General features: G+C 38.4%; 1 protein-coding gene and 1 pseudogene across 1 annotated transcript; both read left to right on the forward strand.

Annotated features, from left to right (window-relative positions):
• Window positions 1-1101: 1101 nt before the first annotated feature.
• LOC113001414 (uncharacterized) lies at window positions 1102-4179 on the forward strand (annotated as a pseudogene).
• A 10777-nt stretch (window positions 4180-14956) lies between these two features.
• LOC121174719 (secreted RxLR effector protein 161-like) lies at window positions 14957-15446 on the forward strand. The gene is made up of 2 exons (XM_041014639.1): window positions 14957-15108; window positions 15218-15446. Exons 1-2 carry the CDS (start codon window positions 14957-14959, stop codon window positions 15444-15446), a joined length of 381 nt encoding a protein of 126 aa, XP_040870573.1.
• Window positions 15447-18136: the final 2690 nt, after the last annotated feature.

Raw genomic sequence — 18136 nt, forward strand, 5'->3', positions numbered from 1 at the left:
CCTTGCGTGATTTTCTTTCTTTTTGCCTAGATAGTTTAAATACCTGTTCATAACCACATTCATATTTTTATATCAGACGCCTATTTATCGAAATAGCTTGCCAAATAACACAGGTTCCCCCAGAGTTCGATACTCGGTTCTTACCGTTTTATAGTACTTGTGTGATCCGGTATACTTGCCGGTTGTGAACAAGTTTTTGGCGCCGTTGCCGGGGAACTTCTTTTTATTTGGGAAGTTAGCTCATTTTTAGGTGTCTATTCTTTATTTGTTATTCTTTGATTGTTTCTGTGAATATTTGTTCTTCAATTTATATTTATCTTCTCTTATTGAATTGGATAACCGCTACTTGTTAGTATTCTATGTGTATAGACTCTCGTACAGGTGATTTGGTACTCCTCACTAAGGCAACTCCTTCATTGCTATATCATGAAGATTATTATCTCAGTCCCATTAATGAACTGTGATTTTGCCAAAGGATAGCATAATAAAGACAATTGTTATTTTTATTCTATAAATAACCATGACCGGAGACAGGAACCGGTCATGTATGAATACCTTGAAGAGGAAAGAGTCCCTGATCTTGAGAGTATTTTGGAAGACTTCATGACATACCAAGCCAGCTCTAAAGGATCTTGTTATGGAATGCAACAACAGGGAAGTCAATTTCAAAGGAACCAGTCTTCTGCAGGCTATCACTGGGAGTCATGCTGGCAACTAGATTATGATGATAAAGCAAAAGGAGTTATTAATCTAGATGACCTGCTAATGCAATTTAAAGATACAGTAGAGTCAATGCAATAGGCTTTTAGAAGAACCGCAACTCAGATTAGTAAGTTGGTGGATGACATGGCTAACACTGCAGCCAGACAAGAGGAAGAGTGTGTAGAGATCAAAACGTATCAAGAAAGCATTTTTCAAGTTACCTCCATCCATCATCATATGACCACTGAAGAGGAAACGTTTGAAGTCTCCAGTACTCCAGAATACTCCTGCTCGGCAGCTGCTGGCTATGTTAGAGGAACATAGAAAGGTAGATTGGAACTCACTGTAGAGGATCAAAAAGTCTCTTTTGACCTCTTTAAGGCCATGAAACATTCAGATATGGGTGATGCTTGTTCTGAGGAGGAAGAGGTGGAACAGGAAATAGTATTAACAACTTCAACCATGATACAACATTTTCCTTTGGAAAAAGAATTGGGTGATGAGATAGACAACTTAGTCGATAATGAAGAGTGTGATGATTCGAAAGACAATTGTGTTGATCGTGTGGTTTTCGAAAAATTGGAGAAAATGAGACCACCAGAAAAGCCCAAAGCAGAATTAAAAACCCTTCCAGCACATCTAAATTATATATTCTTGGAAGATGACGAGATTAAACCGGTCATAATTAGTAACTCTTTAAAGAAGGAAGAAGAGGATCAATTAGTGCATATTCTTAAACGTCGTAAAGCGGCTATTGGTTGGCACATTTTAGATCTAAAGGGAATCAGCCCATCATATTGTATGCATAAAATCAATCTAGAAACCAATTTTAAACCAGTGCGACAGCCTCAGAGAAGGTTGAATCCTATAATGAAGGAAGAGGTAAGTAAAAAGGTGCTCAAATTACTAGAGGCGGGCCTCATTTATCCAATTTCAGATAGCTCATGGGTTAGTCCTGTTCAAGTTGTTCCAAAAAAAGGAGGAATGACAGTAGTGAAGAATGATCAAAATGAACTAATTCCTACTAGAACAGTCACAGGATGACGTATGTGCATCAACTATAGAAAGCTTAATGAAGCCATAAGAAAAGATTTTGCAGGGAAATCTTTCTACTATTTTTTGGATGGATATTCAGGTTATAATCAGATTGATGTAGACCCCCAAGACCAAGAAAAGACAGCTTTCACATGTCCCTTCGGTGTTTTTGCTTATCGCCGCATGCCATTTAGGTTATGTAATGCTCCTGCTACGTTCCAAAGATGTATGATGGCTATCTTTGCTGACATGGTAGAGAAATGCATTGAAGTCTTTATGGATGATTTTTCAGTCTTTGGTGCATCTTTTGAGAATTGTTTAGCAAATCTAGAAAAGGTGTTACAGCAGTGTGAAGAATCCAATCTGGTACTTAACTGGGAGAAATGTCATTTTATGGTTCAAGAAGGCATCATGTTGGGACACAAGATTTCGAAAAAAGGAATCGAGGTGGATAAAGCAAAACTAGATGTTATTGATAAACTTCCACCTCCAGTCAATGTGAAAGGCATCCGTAGTTTTTTGGGTCATGCAAGATTTTATCGACGGTTCATTAAAGACTTCTCCAAAATTGCGAAACCTCTCACCAACCTGTTGAATAAGAAGGTTGTGTTTGTGTTTGATGGTGAATGTTTAGAAGCCTTTAACACCCTCAAAGCTAAATTGGTTTCTGCTCCTGTGATCACATCACCAGATTGGGGACAAGAATTTGAATTAATGTGTGATGCAAGTGATTACGCAATAGGTGTTGTGCTCAGGAAGAGGAAAGGCAGAGTATTTCATACCATCTACTATGCTAGCAAAGTATTGAGTGATGCGCAGATTAACTATGCCACCACTGAGAAGGAATTGCTGGCAATTGTGTTCACACTTGAGAAATTCCGATCTTATCTGGTAGGATCAAGGATAGTGATCTACATTGATCATGCTGCAATCAAATATTTGCTGCGCAAAGCTGATTCTAAGCCATAATTGATCAGATGGATACTGCTGCTTCAAGAATTTGATTTGGTCATCAAGGACAAAAAAGGATATGAAAATATGGTAGCCGATCACCTATCCAGATTGGTGAATGAGGATGTCACCTCAAAGGAAGCTAAAATAAGAGATAAGTTCCCAGACGAATCCTTGTTTTTGATTGAAGGGAGACCCTGGTTTGCTGACATGGCTAATTTTAAGGCAGCCGAGGTCATTCCTAAAGACCTCAATTGGCAACAAAGAAAGAGGTTCTTCTTTGATGCGCGACATTATGTTTGGGATGACCCCCACTTGTTCAAAATGGGTGCAGATAACCTTTTTAGGAGATGTGTGACGAGTGAGGAAGCCAAATGTATACTATGGCACTGTCACAATTCACCGTGTGGTGGGCATTATGGCGGAAGCAAAACAGCAACCAAGGTCTTACAATCAAGATTTTTTTGGCCAACAATTTTCAAAGACGCCCATCATCATGTCTTAAAATGTGACCAATGTTAGAGAATGGGGGGAATTTCTCGAAGAAATGAGATGCCTCTGCAAAACATTATGGAAGTTGAAGTTTTTGATTGCTGGGGTATTGATTTCATGGGCCCTTTTCCTTCATCAGCAGGGAATGAGTATATTCTAGTGGCTATTGATTAAGTATCTAAATGGGTGGAAGCTATGGCCACTGCAAGGAATGATGCTAAAATTATGGTGAAATTTATCAAGAAAAATATTTTTTCTCGATTTAGAGTACCTCGAATACTGATCAGTGATGGTGGTTCGCACTTTTGTAATACTCAACTCCAAAAGGTATTGAGACAATACCATGTGAATCATAGAGTAGAGTCCCCCTACCATCCACAAACTAATGGGCAAGTCGAAGTCTCTAACCGAGAATTAAAGAAAATACTAGAAAAAACAGTGGCATCAACTAGAAAAGACTAGTCATCCAAATTGGAAGACGCATTGTAGGCCTATAGAACTGCATACAAAACTCCAATTGGGCTGTCTCCGTTTCAATTGGTATATGGCAAATCATGTCATTTACCAGTTGAAATGGAACATAAGGCATATTGGGCTCTAAAATTTCTGAACTTTGATGAGAAGGCATCCAGAGAGCAGAGAAAGATCTAGTTGCTGGAACTAGAAGAAATGCGATTAACAGCTTATGAATCTTCGTGACTTTACAAAGAAAAGGTGAAGACGTATCACGATAGGAAGTTGTCGAAGAGAGAATTCAAACCAGGACAAGAAGTACTACTATTTAATTCAAGATTGAAATTATTTCCTGGTAAGCTAAAATCCAAATGTTGTGGACCCTATGTTATTAAGAAAGTTCGATCTTATGGTGCAATAGAGCTATATGACCCACAATCTCAGGATCCTGAAAGGACATGGGTTGTCAATGGCCAAAGGCTAAAACTGTATCATGGAAAAGAATTTATCAGGACACAGGACACTGTTCATTTGATCTCCAAGTGAGGTGAAAGCGTCAAGCTAATGACGTTAAAGAAGCGCTTCCTGGGAGGCAACCCAGTTTTAATCTTTGTTGTGTTTGTTTTTCATGCATTTGATCATTAGGAACTTGTTTAATAATCTTTACATGGAGCATATCAACCTCTCTTTGAATGTGAAATTAAGGGTTTTAATTTCTTGGGAAAGGACTAAGTTATAACTTAAAAAAAAAAATCTTTTTGAAAATTAGTCCTTTCGCTAAGTGCCTGCTTCTCGCTAAGCGCATAAATCACTCATGCGCTAAGCCACGAGTTCAAGCGCTTAGCGCACCACCCTGGCACCTGAGGTTGATTATTTCCGCTAAGCTAGCCAAGGTTTGGCTAAGCCAAAATCAATTCGAGTTGAATTCCGCTAAGCGACAGACTGATCGCTGAGCGATGGCTTCACCTTGGCTAAGCGAGACCCAATGTCACCAAGCGCAATTCATTGCGGTCAGAATTGAGGGCCATAGGGCTGAGCGTGTAATCTGCTGGCTAAGCGGATATTCTTGCGGTTTAAATTGGATTTGCTTTTGCTTAGCACCATTCATATCCGCTAAGCTTAATTAATTGTGGCAGCTTGTGCGCTAAGCGGATCTCTTAACCGCTCAACACTAGCTTCACTGCACATAAAATACATGATTTCTGCTAAGCGGGCTCAGATCTCGGCTTAGTGAGAATTGCAGGTTTTTTGATCTGTAGATCTCGCTAAGCTAAGTATTTGTGTGTTTAAAAAAAAAACCCAAACGACTCTCCCGCTTAGCGCGAGCCCCGCTAAGCGGCTGGCCTTGGAAAACCAAACGACTCTCCCGCTTAGCGAAGCATTCGCTAAGTGGAAGTGTCGAAAAAGCATTGGTTAAGTGTAACTTCAGCACAATGGCAAGTGCTGAGTGTAGGGACAGCTGGAGAATTCTGCATTAACCATATCATCTCTTTCTCCCTCTCTCATCTAATCCAACATCTGCATTGGGTCAACTGTATCAGCAATTCAAGTAAGTTCCTCATGATCCTTATCTTTGTTATTTTGCTTAACCTTAGGATAGAAAACTTTTAAAACTAGCTTTAGGAATTATAAGATTGTAGTATGTGTAGGAGTAGCTTAAGTTTAGGTGTCTATATAGGGTGTTTGTTGATAGGTATGTTGGAAACTTTGCATGCGTAATCTACTTGTTAGAGGTTTCAATTTTAGAAGAATATGAACTGCGTTTTCTGCTGTTTTCTTGAAATTTGCAATGAACTCGCTCAGCAAGCCTTCAGCGCTCAGCGAGTTCATCTATACTCATTGCATACATGCATTTTTGGTAAAACTTGTTGAGTGCACTTGTCTCGCTAAGCTAGTCTAGCAATGCCCATTGATTGTTTCAATAGAACTCATTGAGCGCACCTTTTGTGCTGAGCGAGTATATCAATAATAGTTGTATTCTTCAATAGAATTCGCTGAGCGTATTTGTCGTGCTAAGCGATTGGATCTATAGAGGATGAATACTCATCCTTTGGATAAGTACTTGTGGCTAAGCGAGGCTGATTCACCAAGCCCAAGCAACTTAGAATTTCTTTTTTGTCATAATAGTCGTGCGCTGAGCCTGTATCCTTGTGCCTAGCGAAGTTCTTTACGATAGTGATTGAGCTGACGACCCATTTCGCTAAGCTCCCATAACTTAGTAGAATTTGTGAAAATTTTACTGTGTAAGGAGAGCTAAGTGCACATCATTGCGGCAAGTTTTAGGCTTAGAGGGATCTATAGGTCACCAAGCGAGTATAGTGTTTTTTGTGAAGACTCGCTAAGCGAACCCTTTTTCGATAAGCGACCTTTATCTTTCTTCTAAATTAATTTTCTTTCCAATGTTCACATTCTTTTCTTACCGATGGCCTCAAGAAAGAGAGCAAGAGCTGAAGACATCCCTTCATCATCCAACCCACCTCCTCCAACAGCAACCATGGAACCAAATGGCCTACAAGCACAACCTATAGTTCCTATGTTGCAGAGCCTAATCCGGGGGTAGCTGATTATTGTCTACAACCAGCAGCATTTGGCTCATAATAGGCCAATAGTATTCATGGAGCAATTTTTAGATAAAGTGGCCTGGCCTGAAGCTCAGCTGCTATTAGGAAGATCTCCCAAGGTTGTGCCCCCCAGTCCCATACCAACAAGGACAGAGCCTGCACCAACTAAGTCGTAACCACTAGTAGTAGACCCACAGGTTTCCCCGAGGGTTGAGATTCTACCACTTCCACCAGCTCCACCGGCACCACCTTTGATACTTATTCTCGATGACTCAGATAACAAAGTTGCAACTCCTCCTAACTCACCAGCTTACTACCTAGAGGATGGTTCAGACTTTTCTGACTAGATGGACTAATGAGGAAGTTGTGGTCCATCTTGACAAGAATGTGGATATTTCTGGAGATTTTATGCTTCTTTTTGTGTTTTTGAATTATTAGTATAATGTTGATGTTAGTACATTAGTTACTTTTTGTTAGTCTTGTGCATGAGTAGTATAGTTGCTCATCTTGAAGCATCATGAACAGTTTAACTTAACTTTTGATGGTATGGCAGTGAAGTAGTTTATTTATTTTGTGAAAATGGTTGTATTCCTTGTTTTAAATTGAATGCATGCTTAAGATGAGATGTGTGTTTCCTTTCATGAATTTGAGCAAATATGCATGTTGAACAAAGAAAGAACAAGAGTGTGAACTTATAATAGAATGGTTAGTCACTAGACAGATTGATTGTGAAAGAAAAGCTTGAACCAAAAACCGGTGAGAGTGTGACCTTACTCTGTGAGTGAACGACTAACTGTGAATAATGATCTTTGCATAAATCTCTGAATTCTAGAATGATTTGTACAACTCAGAACATGATGAAGGCCATGAATTGTATAGACACAAGCTCTTTTGACCAAATAGCTTACCTTGAATGATACTTGTATCTTTTGCTCCCTTGTATAAAGTTTATTGATTTGTCATGAATTGAACCCTGAACTTTAAATGATTATCTCCTAATACCTTGTTTAGATTCTAGGAGAGCATATGGTTCAAGGCAAATTTACTCTAAATTTGGGGGAGGAAAGTTGAAAAGAATGAAAAGAAAAAGGTTAAGCATTAGAACACACAACAAAAAAGTGGTATGTTAAAAAAAAAAGAAAATAAGTTGTGTTGTTACAAAAAGGTCAAAAGCAACTTAAGAAAAGGGAATAGTGAGAAGGCTATTTCTACAAAACAAGAAAAGATCATTGAGATTAGTCTAGGACTTGTGCTTTCTTAGAATCTAAACTTTTGAATCCTAGAAAAACCAGTGAATTTTTTTGTAGCCACGACCTCACTACAAGCCTGAGAAAGTCCTTCTGATTCTGTTTATATATTTCTGACTTGATGACATGAGATGAAATGCAAAGATTGGACCTCCTATTAGTTGTTATCAATAAATAGCTTAAACACTTGTGCTTGAGGGAGACAGTAGCCGTGAGACTGTGGTTTGAGCTACTTTCCTTGAATCTGTCTTACGATTAACCTCATCTAACTGTATAGTTCACATTTTGTTCTCCTATTTGTCTAGCTGCATATTCTGTGAAAACAAGTGATAGGTACACATTGCTTCATCTTTCTCATCATGCAATCAATAAATTTTAATGCATACACCTTTGTACATAAACACTGCATGTTTTACCACTTGAGGACAAGTGAGCTATTCTCTTTGCTTGAGGACAAGCAAAACAGTAAATTTGGGGGAGTTGTTAGTCGATGAATACGACTAACTTTTGTGTATAAAACCTGTGTATATTGTATAAAACTTTCCCAATTTATGGTTGTTTTGTAATACTATAAGTACTTTTTTTTACATATAGGTAATAGATAATTTATACTTTTGTTTTGTGCGTTTAATAATCAATTTCTCTCAATTTCAGGTTACATAGGCAACTTTGGCAAAGTGCTGTTTTTCACTCTTGCGCTAAGCCAAGTTGCTGACTTAGCAAGAATTCGCTAAGCGCAACCTTCAGTGGCTAAGCGCGAGGAAGAATCCAGAAGAAGATGAGCTGTCAAGTTCGCTAAGCTTGCCACTCTAGGTCATCAAGCGCACCGCTTCAGCTCATCCTCTAAGTGAAACAAGTGCGCTAAGCCAAAATCCACTTATGCGCGCTAAGCGATCCAGATCTGTGCTAAGCACACGAGCATGAACAAGGCCACCCATTTAATCCTGAAATCAGATTTTCAAAGAGAGTTTTGGAACTTTTCTTGAGAAGCTCTGCATGCATGAAGGTTCTAGAGAAAGAAAGGTCCAAGTTCCAGAGAGTTTTGAGAGATTTTTCCATGTGAAGATCTGCAGAGACGCGAGTTCGAAGCGGAAGCCATTCTGAGAGCTTGAGATGAGTTTGTGAGTGATTGTGAGATCCTAGAGGTGAAGGAGACATTCTCACCACTTGTGTTTTTGCAGTCTTTCATCTTGTTCTTCTCTTTGTTGTAAAGGAGGTTTTCGAACTATGGAAAGCTAAATCCTTTGTTGGATCTTCCCTGTAGGTACCTGATGTAAATATATTTCTATCTATGTAATGATGTTTTGTGTGTTCTTTGTGCTATCTTCTTTTGATTCTAGTGTGCTTTTACCTTGATCACGTAGATGCATGCTTTGTTAGGGTCATTCAACAGTGGAAACTGGTCTGATTCTAAAGTCTTTGATAGTACGGGACTAAGTTGTTGTGCTATCACGAGGAATCGGGGTACAAGAACTTAGTTGTGTATGTGTGTCTTAATGCGGTCTTGGTTGAGTTTAGTCTTACAAGAGGAATCTGCGGACGAGGCTTGATCAGGACTAGGCTAGGCTATCATGAGGAATCGGGGTCTAGCAGTCCAAGAGACAACATAGGAATGCATGAGCATTGTTAAATAGAGAACATCCTTTTTAGCATTAGGAACCTAAAAGGAAGACCAATGCATTCTCTACTTATTTTTACACAGTATTTCTCTTGTGTGATTTTCTTTCTTTTTGCCTAGATAGTTTAAATACCTGTTCATAACCACAATCATATTTTTATACCAAACGCCTATTTATCAAAATAGCTTGCCAGATAACACAAGTTCCCCGAGAGTTCGATACTCGGTTCTTACCGTTTTATACTACTTGTGCGATCCGATATACTTGCCGGTTGTGAATAGTTGCTCTACCAAATATAATACTATCATCAATGAAAAAAAAAGATGTGAAACAAAAGGAGCTTAAGGGTAAACCTTGATCCCATGTAACAAGTTATCACTGACTGCCTTTGTAATTAAAGTGGAAAATGCTTTAGCATAAAGGATGAATTTGTAAGAGGACAAGGGGTCCCCTTACGCCAACCCCAGTAAGCCTTGAACCCTTTAGAGGGTGCCCCATTAATCAAAACAACAAAGCACACAATGGTGATGCACTTGAGGATGAGATCACACCAATGATTGGGAAAACCCATCTTGACCAGAATTCTTTCTAGGAACTTCCATTTGACTCTATTGTAGGCTTTGTACATGTTGAGCTTAAGAGCCATAGAGCCTTGCCTCCCTATCTATCTATGTTGCATATAGTGAAAAGTTTCAAAGGCTGCCAAAGCATTATCAGTTATGAGACGTCCCGATACATAGGAAATTTGTTTCAGATACTAGGTTGGGAAAAATCACCTTAAGTCTGTTAGATATCATTTTGGTAACGAACTTAAAAATCACATTACAAAGACTTATCAATTTGAATTCACCCAAATGAGTGGGGTTTTTGACTTTTGGTATGAGGGAAATGAAGGTTTTGTTCAAATTTGTTGGATCAACCCCATTATTCAATATATTCAGAACCAAGCTCACAACTTCCTTGCATACTTGAGGCCAAAATTTCTAGAAATGAGGGTTGGGGTTCCATCTGGCCCCAGGCTTTAGTGGAACCCATTTGCAGCAAGGCTTCATAGACTTCTTCCACTATAAACACTTTATTCAGAACTTGAGAGTGGTCAGCCAAGATTTTCCCTTCAACTAAAGAGGCAATTTCATCAATATGTTAAGGATTGGAAGATGAGAACAAGTTAGAAAAGTAATATGTAATGGCCACTTCAATACCATCTTTATCTCTCACAAAGTCTCCATTTTCTTTTTGAACCTTGGAGATAGAGTTCACCCTTTGTCTTTGGGAAGCTTTTCAGTGAAAAATTTAGTGTTCTTAGCACCATGTTTAAGCTAGGAAGCACATGACTTCTACCTACAATGGTTTTCTTCAAGTTTTAGAATTTCATCTTGTAGTGATCAAAATGTCATAAGAAAGGGGGTTGAATTGTGACTTTGCCAAATCTTCCTGAAACTTTAACCATTTTGAACTTTTACTCAAGATTACCTTGGTGTTCAAAAAGTCTTGACATAGAGGTTCAAGCACTTAGGTATCTAAGATCTCTAAGTGGTTAGTCACAACACTCATTATTAAATGTTTGATATGATTATGAGAACCTAATGTCAATGCTCATTTGCTTATGTTTAGAATTTAATTACTTAAATAAAAGCATTTTTTAGAATACTATTATTATGAAAAACTCAGTTTATGTTATGTAGATGTAGTACTAAGAATGTTGTTGTTCATAATGATGTGCTCAAAAAGCTATTACTCGAAATGTTGTTTCCAACTTTTCATGCATAAAACCATTTTTATGTTTTATGAAAGTTTTCATACTTTGATGCATACGATTGAACTGGTCTAACACAACACAAATCTTGTCATCACAAATATGATTTAGTTTAGATATGCCATTTTACAAAACAATTAAGCTTGTTATGAAAACCTTCTTATGTATGCATTATGATATATGTCATTCTGATGCTCAGAACGTTTTGATGCAAACGCAATATATTTGACAACAAATAACATAATGTAAAGAGGAAAGGGAAAAATGATTCAACACAAGAATTTTTATATTGGTTCACCCTAACCTTGGGCTACATTTAATCCTTACCCAAATTGATGAGATTTCCACTAACACAACCAACAACATGCTAGCTTTTCACAACTGCCAACCACTTGTTCGACTTCACAATATCTCCCTCACCACAGCACCACACCTAGTCTTGGCTTAGAGATAACCTGTCACAACCACAACACCATAGGAGAAACAATCCAAGTATTCTTCACCTCTTCAGGTGGGCTTAACCCATAGAATAATTCTCCTCACTTTTGGGAAGCAAAACCAACTCAACCACGACACCTACTTGGTCATGAGAGAGAAAATACAAGTTCCAAGCTACCCATGTATTATTTTAGTATAGCCTCTTCAAGATGCCATCTTAGAGACTTTTTCTAATCTACCTGCATTCCATGGGTTCTCCCTATCACTTCTCTCTCAACTAAACTTAACCCACATAGTTAATTTGAAATACATACATATTACAAACTAGGAAAAGGTGTTTGATAGGTTTTTACATCTTTATAACACTCATTAGGGAGAATTTTCTTTGAAGCTCTAAGCTGTATGCATTCTTGTCGCAACCATCCAGAACTCAGAACACATTTGGAGTGAAAATTGGGTGACTTCTTTTTGAAGTTGACAAACTACTTTTAACTTTACAGTTGTCAGCTCCTTTTTTATCAGTCCATTCTAATGATCAAATTTTGAGAAACTTTCTAATGGTATATTAGAACTATATTCTAATGTTGCTGAGAAAGGACCTATTCTGATGTAGGTTTTTTCTGATAGAGATAACAAGATATAACATTGTAGATAGCTGATGTAAGCTCCATTGGAGCTTGTAGGCCTTGGATCTTCTTCATCAATGGATTCCTTTGCTTCTTGGAAGATGAATGGCAGTAGAATGGAGAAGGAAGAGAGAGAGGAGATGCCACTTCAAGGAGAAGATGAGTCTATAAGAAGCTCACCACCATAGGAGGCCATGGATAAGAGCTTGGAGGAAGAAGGAGATGAATAAAGGGAGAGGAAGAGAAGAGCACGAAAATTTGTGCTCTAAAAGAGCTCTGAAATCTGAAGTTTAATTTTCGAATGATCAAAGTTCCAAAAAATGCACACACATGGCCTCTATTTATAGCCTAAGTGTCACACAAAATTGGAGGGAAATTTGAATTTCTATTCAAATTTTACTTGAATTTGAAATTGAATTTGAAATTCCACTAAGTGTGCTTAGGTGTCATGAGGCATGTAAAGCATGAAGGACATGCACAAAGTGTGACTATATGATGTGGCAATGGGGTGTAGCAAGCAAATGCTCACCTTCCCCTCTAAAATTTAATTGGATTGGGCTTCTCCCTATTCAATTAAATTTATTTACCAACGCACACACCAAATATTCACTCAATGCATGTGAAATTACAAAACTACCCCTAATACAAAAACTAGTCTAGGTGCCCTAAAATACAAGGGTTGGAAAATTCTACATTTCAAGGGTACCCTACCTACATTATGGAGCCCTAAATACAAGGCCCAAAAATAATGAAACCTTAATCAAATATTTACAAAGATAAGTGGGCTCGTACTTAGCCCATGGGTCCAAAATCTACCCTAAGGCTCATGAGAACCCTAGGGCCTTCTCTTGCATCTCTGGCCCAATCTACTTGGAGTCTTCTATCCAATGCCCTTGCGGGGTAGGATTGCATCAATAGCTCAACTCCATCAATCCAAACACTTCATCATAGAAAATATCATTTTTAAGTAGCATTCTTCAACATAGGTAACATGTGAAAGTTGTTGTTGTTGTGTTAGTGTTTTGTACTTGTTGATTGTTGGATGATGGACAACAGAGATAGGGTGGATGATAGTGGTTGTTTGCTTCAGTACTCTTGTCTTCTGAATAGGTCATCCAATCCTCTATAATCTGGTGGAGCGTCCAGTCACATAGAAGGAAGCATCCAATCTGGTGGTTCATTAACATAGGTCGTGTTGTAACTTTAACTATTTTCTATTTTTCTATTGTAACAATTTTAGGTTAGACAATTAGTTGTTGTCTCCTTTGTAAGAAGCTATTTTCTGGGTTTAGAGAGCTTGAGATTGATTAAGACCCTTTAATTGTAAATTTTGTTATTCGCAATAAACTTAACAATTTTGCACGATATCTCTATTCTTCTATCATTTGTGCTTCCCTATCTGAATAGAATTTCTCGAATCTTCCCAACAAATTGGTATCTAGAGCTTCAGTTCTAGATTAGTTCCACATCTATTTCATGGTAGATCAAGTCATCAGTGGTCAACCATTCTATTTGTTATTTATCCATGCCGCATCTTTAAGATTCTATTAAGAAGTTGGCCAACACAATCAAGATTAAGAAATTCACAAGGAAGAATAGCTTAAGCCTTTGGTGCATAGAGATGCAAGCCTTGTTGAAAGAATAGGGCATCTGGGCTCCTCTCTCTAGTCAATTGTTGAAGATTAATAAGTAAATGCTTGAGTTATAAGAGGAAAAGGTGTATTCGTTAATTCTCTTATCTTTGTCTGATGAGGTTCCTTATGAAGTTTTTGAAGAACTAACTGTTGTAGGGCTTTGTCTCAATTTGGAGAAACTCTTCATGACAAAATCAATCTACGACAAGTTGTTTATCAAACAATGTTTGTTTGGCTTTCAAAGGAGGGAAGGTATGCCACTGAAAGAACATCTTGATGAAATAAACTATGTTTTGATGGAGCTACGCGACATTGATGTCAAGATGGAAGATGAAGATCTGGAAATTATTTTGTTAGCCTTTTTTCCTCCTTTCTATGAGAATTTTGTTAGTTCTTTTAATGTAGGCAAAGACTCCATTACACTTGAAGAAGTCAAGTCCAGTCTCTATTCTTAAGAGCTTCGACTAAAGGTGTTTGGGAATGGTGATGAAGCCTCTGCATTTGGATTATCGAGGACTGGTTATGCTAAAAGGCAAAAGAAGAAGAAAGACAAAGGCGGTAAGAAGAGCAAAGTAGATCCAAAGGACATCTGCAGTTACTACAAAGAATCGGGTCACTGGAAGTGAGATTGTCCAAAGAAAGATTATGTTGCTACTCTTGTTCAAAATGACTCATTATCAAAAAGAGATTTGTTTCAAGATCTTGGTGAACAATTACAACAACATTTTGAACAATGGGTACTAGACTCATGTTATTCTTATCATATGTGTCCACACAGACATTGGTTTGTCACATATGAGAAGAATTTTGATGGTAACGTCCTCATCAGTGACGATGCTCCTTGTAAGTCTGTCATTATAGGTTCTATACCAATCAGAATGCATGATGGTGTTGTTAGAACCTTGATTAAAGTTCATCATGTTCTAGAGCTTGAGAAAAATATTGTATGTATGGGTGCCCTGGATTCAAAAGGCTTTTCTTGCTGGATTGAAGGTGGAGTTACGTTGATCGAAGGGAAAGGGTGGTCTATGAAGAATCAAACAGGAAATATAGCAAAGTGTCTTAGGACTGACAATGACCTGGAACTTTGTTCTACCGAATCCAATGAATTATTGTTAGGTTGAAGGTGGAATTATGTTGATTATAGGGAAAAAGAAGTTTGTGAAGAATCAGACAGGAAAAACAGTAAAGTGTCTTAGGTCTGACAATGGCTTGGAAAAAAGCAAGGTGGAGGATGGACCCACATATATCTACTACTCTATGCGGACGACATGCTTAAAGCATCTCAAAATTTTTTGGCAATTTAGAAGTTGAAGTCATTACTCAGTAGTGAATTTAAGATGATGGACATGAGAGTTATTGAAAAGATTTTAGGCATGGAGATCAAGAGGGATGAAGTCCGTAAGAAGTTATTTCTATGTCAAAAGGAATACATTTAGAAAATGCTAAATCATTTTGGGATGGAATTTGCAAAAGTAGTATGTACTCCTCTGATAGCGTCCATTCGTCTACCTGAACTCAATAGTACTCGGTCAGAATTAGAGAAGGAATACATGTTTTCTGTTCCTTATGCAAGTGTTATAGGTAGTCTTATGTATGTTATAGTATGCCCTCGATCAAACCTGGCACAAATAGTCAGTGTTGCAAGTAGGTATATGGGTAATCCTAGGAAGGAACATTGGCAAGTTATGAAATGTATTCAGGTACCTTAAGGGTACAACTGATATTAGACTCATCTACCATGGAGACACGTCCTATGTTGGTTACTTAGATTCTGAACATGCTACTGATTTGGATGCAAGGAGATCTATGATTGGGTATGCATTCACGATTGGAAACTCTCTTGTCAGTTGGAAGGCAACACTTCAGCCCACAGTGGCTTTATCCGCTATAGAGGCAGAGTACATGGCTCTGGAAAAAGTAGCAATGTAAGGAATCTAGATGAAGGTTCTGATTACTAATCTTTGGTTTCCATAAGAAAATGCTTTCATTTTCTACAACAGTTTGAGTGCAATTTGTTTAGTCAAGGATTAAGTCACCATGGTAGTGGTACAAGAGATTCGATGAATTCATTATCTCTCTTCTCTTTCTATCATTTGTGCTTCCCTTATTGAACATAATTTCTTGAATCTTCCCAATAGTTGCACACCATATCTTCTCAAGGACATTCTTAGTTTTCCACTTGTGCATCTTCTAATACAGTTAGCACACACATTATAGTGTCCTCAATGTGTGTGACAACATATGGAAATTAGTGAGATGCTATCAACCTTAGTCTTATGATGTTCCCTTTGTATGTGTGGCAGCATATGGATAACATGTTGTTGTCTTTGAGGTGTAATATGAACCATTCTAAAGTTCAGTCTTTAAAGTCAAGATCTTCATCATTTTCATGTAGACTCTGATGCAACTTCATTCTGATGCATATATACTACATGGTCTTTACTTCAATACATCATTTTGATGTAGTTATCTCAGAATCTCTCTTGTCTTAATTCTAGTTTGTCATCGAAGTGTCATTTTGATGTTCTCATTCTCAGAGTCCTCAATTACACCATTCAAATGTTGACTTTGGTGTTTTTGATGGAAGCTTGCTTGTAAAGCTTCTATGGAGGCTGGATCTTTGAGCTTCAATGAGGTCCTTCAATGGTGACTTTCCACCATGGAGATGTAGTGGAAGGCAAAGGAGAAAAGGAGAGGGGAGGCGTCATCCACAAGGGAATAAGCCATGGAATAAGCCATGGAAGAAGGAGCTTCACCACCAAGAATGTTCCTTGGATAAGAAGCTTGAAAAGGATGCTTTAATGGAGGAAAACAAAGAGAGAAGGGGGGAGCATGAAATTTAAGGAATAAAAGAGGGAGATAAGTGGAACTTTGAAGTGTGTCTCATAAGACTTTCATTCATCAAAGTTACAACAAGTGTTACACATGCTTTTATTTATAGACTAGGTAGCTTCCTTGAGAAGCTTTCTTGAGAAAACTTCCTTGAGAAGCTTCTTTGAGAAAACTTCCTTGAGAAGCTAAAACTTAGCTACACACACCCCTGTAAAAGCTAAGCTCACCTCCTTGAGAAGCTAGAGCTTAGCTACACACACCTCTCTAATAGCTAAGCTCACCTCCTTGAGATGAGAAGCTAGAGCTTAGCTACACACCCCCTATAATAGTTAAGCTCACCCCCATGACAAAATACATGAAAATACAAAAAAGTCCCTACTACAAAGACTACTCAAAATGCCATGAAATACAAGGCTAAAACCCTATACTACTAGAACGGCCAAAATACAAGGCCCAAAAGAAGAAAAAAACCTATTCTAATATTAACAAAGAAGAGTGGACCCAACCTTGGCCCATGGGCTCAAAAATCTACCCTAAGGTTCATAAGAACCCTAAGGCCTTCTTTATCAGCTCTAGCCCAATCCTCTTGGAGCCTCTTTCTCATGGCTCTGGTAACTGGTCCTTTCCTAGGGAGGATTGCATCATCCCCTCCCCCTTGAAGAGGATGTGACCTCAAATCTATTGGTTCCTCCTCCTCTATATCAGCTCCACCCGCAAAAGGAATTTAATCAGAAATATTAAAAGTGGTGCTGACTCCATAGTCTCTTGGGAGGTCCAACCTATAGGCATTATTATTGATCCTCTCCAAGACCTGAAAAGGTCCATCCCCTCTAGGGCTAAGCTTGGATTTCCTTTTAGTAGGGAATCTATCCTTCCTAAGATGGATCCAAACCCAGTCCCCCTCATTAAGAACTAGCTCATTTCTTCCTCTATTGCCCTTAGTTGAATACACCTTTGCTTGGTTCTCTATTTGGGTCTTAACCCTCTCATGCAACTTCTTTACAAACTCTGACCTAGATTCCCCATCTTTATGTATAAAAGAAGTGTAAAGTGGGAGGGGAATGAGGTCTAAGGGTGTTAAGGGATTGAACCCATAGACAACCTCAAAAGGGGATTGCTTGGTGGTTCTATGAACCCCCCTGTTGTAGGAAAATTCTACATGAGGAAGATACTCATCCCAAGACTTATGGTTGCCTTTTAGAAGAGCCCTTAAAAGGGTGGATAAAGACCTATTCACTACCTCTGTTTGCCCATCAGTTTGTGGATGACAAGTGGTAGAGAAAAGAAGCTTAGTTCCTAGCTTAGCCCATAATGTTTTCCAGAAGTGGCTAAGGAACTTAGCATCTCTATCTGACACAATGGTCCTAGGCAAACCATGGAGTCTCACAACTTCCCTAAAAAAGAGTTTTGAGATTTCGGAAGCATCATCCACCTTGTGTCATGGTATAAAGTGTGCCATCTTGCTAAACATATCCACCACCACAAAGATAGAGTCCACACCTCTTTGGGTTCTAGGGAGCCCAAGGACAAAGTCCATACTAATGTTTACCCAAGGTGTAGATGGAATGGGTAAGGGTGTGTATAGCCTATGAGGCATCACCCTAAACTTGGCTTGTAAACAAGCCACACACCTAGTGCAATGCTTATGGACATCTTTCTTCATATGGGGCTAATAGAACTTTTCTTTGAGTAAGACAAGGGTCTTGTCTATCCTAAAGTTGCCCATGAGCCCACCCTCATGGCTCTCCTTCACAAGTAATTTCCTGATGGTTCCTTGGGGTATGCAA

Source organism: Glycine max, chromosome 4, assembly GCF_000004515.6.
Source record: "Glycine max cultivar Williams 82 chromosome 4, Glycine_max_v4.0, whole genome shotgun sequence".
In the NCBI taxonomy this organism is placed as follows: domain Eukaryota; kingdom Viridiplantae; phylum Streptophyta; class Magnoliopsida; order Fabales; family Fabaceae; genus Glycine; species Glycine max.

Bases quoted from the DNA above. Each gene is read 5' to 3' on its own strand.
- LOC121174719 (XM_041014639.1), top strand. From the start codon at position 14,957: ATGCTAAATCATTTTGGGATGGAATTTGCAAAAGTAGTATGTACTCCT. The intron at 15,109-15,217 runs GTATGTTATAGT...AAATGTATTCAG, and splicing joins AGTGTTATAGGTAGTCTTAT to GTACCTTAAGGGTACAACTG.